A 12,543-nucleotide genomic window follows, 5' to 3' on the forward strand; every position below is an offset into this window, starting at 1 on the left:
TCCTGCAATCCCCACAGACACTAAGTTATCAAAAATTATAAACATTTTCTCTGCATTAATCAGGCTTTTAAAAAATTATGGTATTATTTATATTAAAATGCTGTATTAAAGGTTCACATCTCACAAAAAACAGTGGCTACTTGCCTCAAAAATCACCAATTTAGCCTGAAATAATCCTGATTTACCATTACATAAATTAGCAAAGAGTGAAGCTCATGGTTGCTTTCTTACCTATACATGCTATGAACAGAATTCTGCCACAAAGTTACAGGAGAGTGATCTGAAGCTTTGCCATCATTCATGTTGTCATTACCACACATCACCCACACTTACAGGAAGCACTAGAAAATGAGGCACACTGGTACAAACAAATTTGAGGAAAACTAGACCAAATAGTTCCCGAATATCTAAGTCCTGTTTATAAAAACATAATTGTTAGACAAGCTAGCGACTTTGTTAGTGACAAAGGCTCACAGCAAACCGCTGTATAGGGGAGACACTAATTTCTTTTAAAAATGTGTTACATTACATAGCACATTTTTTAAAAATTAAAAAATATCCCAAACACCAAACTTGTAGCTGCTCTTTGCCTGGTGATCACAAAGAATTGGCTAACTCTCTTCCTTTTCCATCCCAGCTGCTATGCAACAGCAATCTCAACCAACACATCAGCTATGCAGCAGAACATTTTTTAATCCCTACTAGAATTGGATGTACTCTCTGGAGGATTTACACCAAACTATTCTGTTTTTCCATTAATGCTAAATTACAGTTGCATACAAAGATGGAAAAGCAATTTCTTGCCAAAAGGCAATCAAATAATCACACTCCTAAATTTCCCTGAAAAAAAGCTACCAGAGAGTAACCTCCATTTTTCCTTTTCCCAAAATAAACCCACCCCCATGCTTGTACTTGGAACAGGGTAACTTTATATGGTCTTCAACATACTCACTATTCTACCAAGGCACTAACATGTCAATTAAAACCAGATAATATAACGTCTGTATACATATACACATGCAAATACAACCAACATATGTCTTTTTCTGCCAAGGTTTATGAAGTCAACATTTTTCCATATTTAGGCTAATATAGATAGCCACTACACAATCCAAAACTGGCTATGCTTTTTTGGGAATTGGGGGAGGGCACTTCCGTACTCACACAAAACTGCACGTACTGTAACTTGTTCCCTGTCTTTCACACAGATGCTTAACTCTTCAGCAAAAAACGGAGGAAAGATCTAGTCTAGCTGCTGGATTGTTGAGCAGAAAAGGATCCTCAGATAAAAACAGTTGTTTAAATGTTTCTTCTTCATCCTTTCCCAGAAAAAGAAACTCAGAGCTGTAGATCTGTCCTGTGCGTCCCTCACTGAAACAGACAATATGTTTGTGTCTTGAGGGGGGTTTCTGTTAGAATTGTCTTTCCGACCCTTCCTGACACCCAACTGAAAACCTTGCTGCCAGCCCCAAAGCCTTAACTTTTGACTGACCTTCAGTGAAACCTGGTACTGGAGTGGAATTACCAGAGGAGGACAACTGAGTAGGATACAGCACCTTCATAAGTTAAATCACTGCTGCGTGGGTGTCCAGACATGAGCCTGGAAGGGGGCCATCTGGGGATTTTTTTGTTTGGTTTTCTTTTTTTTTTTTTTTTGGGGGGGGGGGGGGGAGGGGAGGTGGAGGTTAGATCATAGTCACTGCCTCAAAACACCACAAACTCACTTTGTGCCCATGACAAGGCTGTCACTAGTAAGCAGAATCACACTCATCAGCTGGAAGGCTTGTTTCCCTTCCATAATGAGGCTTTTTTCCCTGATCAACAATGACAAGAAAAAAAATTACAAAACCTTTTGGTGACATTAGGACCGTTATATACATATATCATGCTTCTGTCTGTCTATCGTTTTTGTGTCTGTTTATACTACAAAATTGAATCATCCCCACCAAATTGATAAGCTTAGAAAAAAACAACCCAAACATGCTCTTCAGTATGGAGAAATGGTGATCTGCAAAGCACATATTTACATAATCACTAGCTTTAGATATACAGAAATACATTGATTCTCAATATGAAGTATAGCCAGACTCCTCAGCACTTTTTTTACAGCTCTCTTACTTACCTTGTTTCCTCGTGATCTTTTATTGGGATTTTCCTGCTTGGCTATCACTGAAATCACATCATCTGATAGTCCCTGGTCACATTTTAGAGTCCCATCCAGTTGTAATCTCAACTACTTCTGACTAAAGTCAATGGTTGATACCTATTTATATTAAAGGTGAAAATAAATGTAACCCTGGGATTATTAATGATGCCCTTGTGACGTTATTTGCTTTTCCACAGATCTTTTGCGGTTTTCATTTAACTCTAACTAAATACTGTCAGCAATCTCCTTGCCCTTCCAATCATTTTCCAATTGCGTGTCCTAGTAGAAAATGCTACACAGTAATGACAATTTATAGATGCAGCCTGTAATTTCAATAAAAAAAGTTGCCAGTCACTTCACAAATAAAAATCCTCATGGCTCCATGACTTTCCTTTGAGTCACCGGTAAAGAGCAACTAGACTCTAGAAACTCTGAATAACCCACACACCCACGCTACATGCGCCCAAAGAAGATCATTTCCCAGCAGACACTTGTGGACTTGTTACTAACGATCCAGCTGCTAATTTAGCATCTGCTCTTGCTCTCAGGTTACCAGCAGGTCCCTCCCTACCCTACAACCCCGCTCTGAATGGGTCGCACTCACGCACAGCTTTGCTTCTTTAAAATACACGGGTATATTTAGCAACAGTAAGCGACTTTACATGATAAGGAAGAAGCATGGTTCAGATTAAGTAGGTAAATAAAACACAATCAACTTAATCAAGAGCAGGTTTCATAAAACAAAAAAATCTTTTTGGTCATTTCAGGGAAAATTTGAAAGAGGGGAAAAAGCTATAAAACTTTCTGTAGGGAAAAAAAATTACCCTCCCCCTTCTCTAAAATACAACTTGCTGCAGTTTATTGAAACTAGAAGTTTTTCACTAAGAAGCCAAAACTTTAAAGATATATGATTTTTATTGTATGAAGTGAAAAATCTTATATTTTCACAAACTGGATTCAGTCATGAAAGCATTAATTTTCCAGCAAAGCTGAAAGTAAACTGCCAGCAGTAAAGTTCTGAACTTTTGCTCAAGACTATGTTGGTTTTGTAGATAAAAAGGTCCCGGCTGTTTGCATATTGCATTTAATTTCATTATTAAAACTGAACTTCCCGACTTATATAACCATATCATAAAGTTACACAACATTCACTGGTTTTGATTATTAGGAAGTTTTGAGATGGGGTGAAAAAGGTAATACATTGAAATACTAAACCAATAGAACTCTGTCTGCTCAATCTGTACATACATATTTTGCCACATTTTGACAATGTACATGCAAATTTCACTTTGTGATAGAAATAATTTAATGGATTGAAGAGTTAAATGATACTGAAAAAGGAAAACATTTTCACAGTAAAAAATAAGTACATTATCACATACTCAGTTCTCTCATTTAAGTGTTCATTGATGTACTGTTCTACTACATTTCTTTATGTAAAAAATAATAAAGATAGCACATTATGAATTACAGACTGAGCTAAGCACAGACACATATTCAGACATAATAAATTAACTGATGGCAATATTTAGATCTGTATGCAGAGGTCATATGGCTTGTTATCAGTTTTATGTAATTACAAATGTATACAGTAGACAATACACTGGTACTGTCTGAACTTGAAAATAGCTGGAATTAGAATAAATGAGAAAAAATAGTAATTCTCTTCCTGCCTATATCTTACCTATAAGCATAAATCACTGGGGTTTAGCTGTTTCTTATAACACACTGGTTGTAAAATTTATATCTAAACATGTAAAACTTTATGATTATTACTATGCCTACACTATCTAACTTGCTATTTCATGAATAACATTTTTCCCCTTTCTTCTTCTGCAAGACAGTAATGCTTGGTGGAAGAAGATAGCAGAAAGGACTGGAAGATGTCAGAGAAAATAACAAACAAGCAGCTTGAGGAAAGCAATTTATGTAGCTGTGGGCTTCTAAAACTTTCCTTTACCACCCTGCTGTGCCTTTACACATAATCCCTAAGTCTGCCCAGTTTGTAACTTCTGGCACACTGTCATTTTAAGGACAATTTTAGAAGACCAAAGTGCTGCTTCAAGCATGGGGAATCAGAGCTTTGCCGAGAGATACAGGCTTGCAGATGAGACCTGAAAGGAACAAGGAGCTCAAGACCAAGCAGAACGTGGCTGTCAGATGACAAGCCATGGCAAAGAAAACTCCTTACAACGCTTGTATAACGCAGCGCCCAAGCGACGATAACCCTACTCCAGATACAAATTCAAGGACGCAGTTCTCCTCTTCTATCATGCCACAAAATTAGAAACTTGCTAGACAGAATTAATAAAAAAGACCAAGAAGAATAGACTTCAGTATCAAGGGACAGTTTTATTTTTTTCAAATGTTTTTCCAAGTGAGATCTGTTTACCCTGAGCTCCCAGGAACGTACATGTACTTTCTGACAATTTTTAAAAAAAGCATGAAGGCCCAAACTCCACCACTTGTGAAATCTGCAGGCAACACTGCCAAACCACAGAAACACACTGACTACTCTATACAAGCCAGTAGAGAATTTAAGGCAATTTTGAATCTGCATCAGGTGTCAACATGCCTGCACCCTACTGTGCAGCAATAAAAATTATATTCCTCACCTCTCATCTTCCATATGTATTTTGAGGAACACAACAGTACCACTCATCTATATAAGGAAAGTTTAATTAGTGAACACGTGGTTTCTCTGTGTACAGAAAATTTTACAATCTATAAGCTTGCATGGCCTGTCAGATCATTATCCTCTTAAATCCATCCATGACTGCAACATTTGTTCGAAGTAAATAGATTGCAGAACAATTCTGGAAAGACCGGCACAGCTGTACGACTCAGTGGACATGCTGGCTCCAGAAGGGAGGTCCCATAAGGCAGCATTTATTTCCAGTATTAATCAACGTGTTGCCCAAACCACAGTTTTGAATCTTCCATCTGCAACTCGGTGAGAAATATGAACATACTAATACAGAGATATGCTGCCATTTTCAAAGATTCCTAAAATAATCACACATTTCCTTTTTTATAAATGCCAAGAGAGCCCACCAAACCAGCAGGACAAAAGAAAAATCTGTTTCTTTCTACATGCAGTAAGCCAGAGCTGCCTATTGGTGAGGAGGTTGCTACCCAGACCACCTGCATGCAAAGACTAGAGCTGTGCAGGATCCTTCCTCACATCACTTTCAAGTAGTTGTACAGATACTACTCACAAACGTCAAGCAAAGAAGCCTCCACAACAGTTTCCTGTGTGGACCTCTGTACGTCCACACAATTCTGAAAAACTGAGGTCTTTTCTGTTATCTGATAAGCACTATGGAATAAATCACAGGTACCTCACCAGGAACAAAAGGAACATGAAGTCTCCAATTCACTTAAATCCCCATTTTTAAAAAAAAAAAAACTATCTCACTTCTGGAAGATAAAGCAATATTATTTTTAGTCTCTTAACTGCATCCCTACAGCTGAATGCCCCTGAACTTTAACTTTCTTTCTCTCTCTTTTTTTTTTTTTTTTCCCTCCTACACATAGCAGTGGTATCTTTTAAAAGAGAAGCAAGGGAATGTATTTCCCCTTGTCAACTGTCTGGATCATTTGCTTGAAGGGTTGATCTGTACAGCAGGCTAATGTGCATGTCCTCTCAAATTATGGCAGAACAGAGCTCTCTATTCCCAGCCATTGTATGTAGCCTCCTATTCAAATCTAACACCAAAGTTTTGCACACAGAAACCACTTACATGATGACAGCTTAATATTTGATATACAGCACTGAGTTGTTTGTCCGGTAACAATACAGGTGAGTGGCAAGTTACATTAAAAAAAACCACCAAAACTCCTCACAGATACACCACTTTAATTAAAAGATAAATTCATTCCCTTAAAAAAAAAATAATAAAAAAATCAATATTGTCAGTTTCTTTCCCAGCAAATTTAAGCTAAAGTACTTCTATACTATGCTACTGTAAAGTATGAAGCAGTTTTGGACGTTTTTCCTCTCTATCACTTACTGATAAACTTAATTTAAAAATCTGAAATTATTCTCAGGTAGCAAATTAGTATATATATAATTGGCAACTCACCACAAGCAATATTTCTTTTCAAGTAACTCCTTATGAAAATGAAGCAGCACGGGGAATTTACGGTGCTTTTTATGGCAAGAAATCCATGGTATCTGTATAAACAGGTTTTATACTTCAGGCATTTTTTATGTGTAAAATATTTTCCAGCAGACCTGGATCTCATTTTTAATAGGAGAAAGTGTGGTATTTAACTACCTGAATGCAAAGAGATTTCATTCCAAAATAACTATGGCTAATTTGAGAATACTCAGTAATAAACAACAAACAACTATATACTTGAGCAGCACTCTTAAATAAGACTGGTGCAATGGCAAGACAAGCTGTAGGCTTTATAAAAAAAAAAGTAATATCTGATCTGATCTTGCAAAGAGAACAAGTGAGAACAGAAACAAGTAACCTTTGTATCTTTGCCAGTATGAACAATAAACTGTTAGTGTCCAAGAGGTCTTTAGCTGTAGAATACTGGTGGAAAGATGGCACTTGGAAGTTTAATATAATGTAAAGAAAATCAACTACAGAAGGAACACACAGAGATTGCACTCACCCATCTTTACCTAAACAGTCCTCCTCCTTTTATAGTGAGATACCGGACTTTTGTTATTTTAATATAAAACACAAACCTGAACCCTTGTAAGGCACCAAGATCAGTGCACACCCACAAGTATTTCCCCGACATGCCCAACCAAAGACCACGTTGGTCCCTCTTATACCTGTCTAATACAGGAGCAAACCCAGAGATTTCAGCCAAGCTGCTTGGGAATTACACAGCTCAACCTGGCAAATGAAGCAGAGCAAGACCAAACCCAAAGGGCTCTTCAGCTCAAAACATGAGGAAATGGGAACTCAGCCATGGCCAGTCTCCTCCATGCTGAACAGGTCAAATAAATTCATGCTGCTTCAGAGCAGCTGATCAAAGTCCCATTTCCAGTTTTGCACTGAACAATTAGTCAGTGCTTTTGCTGCACTTCATTCTCTGGCAAATACAAGCAGACTCTCCAACTCTGTCCCAACAGAGTCCAGCAGAGTGAGCGGACAGAAAGACTATGAGTCTGCTCAGTCCTTAGCAGTCATTTTGTACAATACTACACTAACAGCCTGACCAAAAATTTAAGGGGGAAAGGCAAAAGGAAAAAAAAGGTGCTTCTAAGAAAAAAGTTAATTTCTGCTTTGTCTTATATGGGGCTGGAAAATAATAAATATTACAAAAAATAGAAAGAAATACTACCTCTGAGTCAGGAGAGGGAAGACCCTGTATTTTGATCCTGATATCAAGTGCTAAATCACCTGAGATATTATTTGTGAAATAGAACTACTAAGAGCATGGAGATCAAAGAACAGGTTGAACCCACCTATACTTAAATAGTTCCAAAATTCACAATTTGTCTTCTTCATAAAGAATTCTGCCACAACTATAATCAATTTTCTCTACTGAGAAGAGTAATATTTCCTGATACCTGTGAAGATGAAAACTGAGGAAATACTTGTTGCAGAATAACTAATTGTTCTTTCGGGAAGGTATTCTCTTGTTTCTAATCCATGTAAAAGTTGGAAGGGGAATTCAAATATTTGCTAGGAAGTTAGGAAGAAAATAAATTTTACTGTCATCATGACATGGTTTAATCATCAACAGGGTTGCGTTTAGGTAGTGTTTTCTGAACTGTCTTGCAAAGTTGGTACAATCTATAGGACTTGAGGTGAAGGGAAAAAAAACACCCAATTAAATTTATTATTTAAAACTGCAGTGTAAATTTTTATCCTTCTACCTACAGAGGTAATTTGGAAAAACCACAAAATTCTGAACTTAGGATAAAATTCTGTTAGGCAATGATTCATGTAAAAGATGACCTCTTTCAATTTCAAGTTTGATCCTGGACCCTCTGTTCATTACACAAGGATACATCTTGTGTTTGTCTCACAACAGAAAAGGTACATTTAATAATGCAAAGAAATTCTGTACTAATGCATGATCGTAACAGACTTGATCAGACTATAGCAATCCTCGACTTGCTAGTGTAAGAGCAGGAACAAAAATATATTCTGGTTTACAAAAGACATGATGGAGTTGGAGAACAATTTCCTGCCACACACTGGTTTCGCCCTATTATCCCTATGTCAGTCTGGGCTCAGGCAAGTCTACTGCCACACACAGCCCAGTGCTGGACAATTTGCAGCTTCCCTGGGTAAATGGACACTTGGGGACCCACTAAGTGGACAATGGTCCCAGTTTGTCCCCCTCAGAACCAGTCACTACCCAGGGAACAAAGCTGCACAATAGACCTTAAGAAGCCATATAATAAGACAGCAAAAAGACTGTATATCTCAGAAAGCACAAGGTTATGCACAACTGGCAATGTAACACTAGCATGTGATGCTGCTCTGTGTTGCTGTGACATGATTGAGTGACTCTCCAGTTCAGCAGGGGAAAAGAAACAGGTAATTAAAAGCAAACAAAATAAATAGCTGCATTAATTACAACCCTGTCAGTTTAGCAATGTGATCTGACCTAATTGTAGCTGTATTTAATGAATTGGGAGAGTTAGTCTTAGGAACACCTGAAGGTGTCACAGTACTGAGATTTTAATTGTGGCAGAAGCCAAAGGCTGGCTTCCTTTCCAAGAAGAAAGCCCTGTCCTAGTAGCAGGCGTTCCTCAGAACGACCACAAGCAACACAACCAGCCCCCTTAGAGCAGAGAAAGCTGTGTTGACACTGAAACGTGAGCTGTACCCCCAGGGAAACCAGCAGTAATTTATTTATTATCCATAAAAGTGTCGGCTTAGTTCCAAAAGTACCATGAGAAGTTACTCAAAAGAAAAAGACCAGAAAAATAAAACCAAACTCAAAACCACAAAAAGAAACAGAAGGAATCTGGATTTGCACCAAGATATTGCCTCCTCAACACCCTGAACCATTACTGAGACGTTCCAAAATAAAGCATTGCCAGGGGAGCAGATACTGAAGAAAAGAACAGAAAACGTTTTTTCTTCCCATTTGTCTGAAACAGTTTATTGATTTTGGAAAATGCCCTCCTGGCAAACTCAGAAAAAAACAGGGAAAAATACACATCCTGCACACAGTAGGAGCAGACATGCTCTTAGATGTATTTATCTAGGAGGTATTTTTGCTGCCTATGCAAGATACCAACCTCAAACACAAAAAGTGCAGAAAGGAAAGTCATCTAAGCACAGAATTAAGGAAAAAAAAAGAAATAGTTTCTTTTTTGTAAAGAGACTTGAAGTTTTTATTTATCTTTTGGAACCTACTAATGCAGGGAAAAAGTTATCGTAAATAAAATAACTCTACACAACAAAAGATGTGTGTTTTAAAGGGTTTAATCAGAATTTACTAGTTAATTTTCTCTTACATCAGAAAACTGCTGCCATAGCAGCCAACAAATCTCCACGGTGAGTACTGGAGAATGCCCACTGTGGGATGCATGGTGCAAGAAGGAAGAAATGAGAAATGAGCTTTTAAAACAAAAATCATCTAGATAATCTAAAACAGAGCTTTCCTCTTGTATCCCTGGAGATGTCGGTCTTGACTGAGATGATTCTGTAAATGGTGGATTTACATATACTACAGCATCTGGGCCACCACACAACCTCAGAGGACAAACTCCTGCTCAAGCCATTACCACACCATCTCCTGGCATCAAGCAACATAAATACAAATGAGAAATATTCCCCCCTCCCCCCAAAAAAACAACAAAACCAAAAACAAAAACAAGAAACCTGCCTTTTCAGAGATAAGGGGACCATCAGATTAACAAGAATGACCATCAGACTTTGGAGACAGCAACTGATCAATAGTGCATTTGTACTCAGGCCCTTGAATTCCCTTGAGTTTTATTGTTCTTTGGTCTAATTAAGCCACTGAAATATTACCAAAAAAGCAGTAATATAGAGAGGTTTTATATCATCTTACTATGTATGAATGGTAACAAGAATGTTTATTGAAACAACATTTGAAAATTAAGAAAGCATCTCATCAACCCTTAATGGTATCCATTTTAAATCTCTATTTTTGTGGTCTTCAAAAACCCCATGTCATTAACCCCTGATTACTGAAAACCAGCAGTTTTAGCTCCACTTCACAGTAACAACCCAGTAACAGTCATTGAGATCAGCACACATTTATTTAAATAGTGCCCGACACTCCGGAAAGGAAAGTAGGCACAGCAAACAGTCACTGCTAGTGACTGTTAGTCACTCTTGGTGAAAACATAAAGTAACACTTATCTGATTGGTACTTTTGGATTGGTACTTGCTGTTGGAACCTTACAGTATGGCCATATTTAGAACACTGATAATATAAAATGTAATTTTCTTGCTCAAGCTTCATGTAAGAGGGACGATTTTTCATGTTACCTGTTCATTTTTTTGAACAAAGGAAGTTTTCACTGTTAGCACCACAACACCAGCTCAGCTGAGCAAGGCCGTATTTTCTCTAAGAGCTTGCTACAGAAACACCAACTACTACACAACAGCTTCAGGAATACTGAAGGTCACACCTGGTCTGTCTTCTCACTCAAAGGAAAAAGGAGGACTCCAGGCTGCAGGGTGGTCCTAGCAATTCGGTGTAGTAAAAGCTACTGCAAGCTTAATCCTCAGCCCTTCCTTTGCCAAGTAGATCTTTGAACATGGGTTTTCTGTAAGAGAGTTCCATAATTACCTGGTTGATGATTACTTAGGTGAGGAATTGCACATCGCACTTTACTGAGCTGTTCCACTTTGCATACACCACAGCAACACTGAGAGAGAAAGAGGCAGAAGAGCTCACAGACCAGCCTTAAATACTTATGCACAGGTCAACCACCTTTAATAAAAACAAGACACTGGAGAACACAGAACCAAACCCAAAAATGCAGTCTGTCTAGTGCACATCTGCAAGTACCTCAGGCCAGACCACACCATTTCATTTTCACCTTCCCTAACTGTTTTAATGATGGTCACCATGCCCGAATAAAAGTACCCAGGCATGACTTTTTGACTACTAGAGAAAGCTTTGTAATTCACATTTCATCATGGAAACTGTACAAGAAAATGACAGCTCTCTTCCATACAACATAGCCCAAAGAACACACAAAGCACAGCTTAACGTACAAATATCACATTGAATTCACAGGAATAAGAAATTAATTTTATGGTCCCACAGACACTTTAAATCTGGAAGCTATAGTAAGAACAAAAGAACATAGGAAAACCATTCCCAATCCATTTTTCCCCCTTTCTCTGGTTATTACAACTCCTCTGCACAAATGCACAGCACCTGCGGCAAGATCGTTAGCTGAGGAATTAATGAAACTGAAAAGACAGTATGAAGGGACTAAAGTGGGTATGAGATGCTGTGCATCAGTGCCATCACAGCACATCCCTGCCACACAGCTTTCTGACTACTCCTTAGCATGGGTCAAGTCCCTGACTCATCGCTGGCACTCTCATGCTGAAACTATGACAACAATACACTATTCCCAGCATCACTTATTTAATGATAAGCAACCTGGCTCACTGGGCAACTAACAACTCTGGAAACACTCTATAGTAAAAGGATTCATACCTTAATAAGGGTTGTACTTTCCACGACCTGGAAATGCAGCCATTTTTAAACTATCCTTAAATCATAATTTTAGCTGGCAGAGATTGTAAGTATTTTCCAATTCCCAGTTTCTTATGCATAAACTGGCTTAAGCCACTATGGAAAAAACAATTTCTAAAGGCCTGTCATTCTCTTAGAAGCAGCATTACAGTGTGAAAACTGTCAATTTTCATGGAAATCACAATGCCAGAGCAACACAAAAAGCTGCAGTATACAGAACACAGTTGTTGCAAGAAAATCAAGTGTTTGCTGATGCTAACTGAGTATCTAAAGCTCAGACACAGGGGAACACTTGTTAAGGCACTGAATTGCAATTCAGGAGAAGTGAGGTACTTCCCTAACTCTGTCGCCGGCCTCCCTACTGCTTTTGGAGCTGGTCATGGAAATGTGTTTACACTTTTGCGTATATAAATCATATGTAGTCTTCTAAATGTATTTCTTTAAGCCAAATGAATATTGTTAGGAAGTCTTCATAAATGCTTGTGAGATAATTCAGGTCTGTGACAACAGAAGTCTACATGAGGACAGGTGATTAAGATTAAATATACGTATTCAGGAGAACTCTCATTCCTCTGAAGGGAAAAAATAATTCTTTCATTCTGGCCATAAGCATGCATTGGGATCTGAATTACTTGGCAAAAAGAAATATACCACTTCTACAGAAAGATCAGCTACACACAAAGCAGCCATGTATTTATTGAACTGACTTTAATATAAAT

The 12,543-nt window shown here is 38.0% G+C and overlaps 1 protein-coding gene across 1 annotated transcript in view; it reads right to left on the bottom strand.

Moving 5' to 3' along the window:
- The window catches only part of COBL (cordon-bleu WH2 repeat protein), a 155,735-nt gene extending 144,551 nt beyond the window's left edge, over positions 1 to 11,184 (bottom strand). The window contains exon 1 of the mRNA XM_062511003.1: positions 11,123 to 11,184. Within this exon, the coding sequence (XP_062366987.1) occupies positions 11,123 to 11,184 (62 nt within the window). The remainder of the gene's footprint in view (positions 1 to 11,122) is intronic.
- Positions 11,185 to 12,543: the final 1,359 nt, after the last annotated feature.

The sequence above is a fragment of the Cinclus cinclus genome, chromosome 1 (assembly GCF_963662255.1).
Source record: "Cinclus cinclus chromosome 1, bCinCin1.1, whole genome shotgun sequence".
Lineage (NCBI taxonomy): Eukaryota > Metazoa > Chordata > Aves > Passeriformes > Cinclidae > Cinclus > Cinclus cinclus.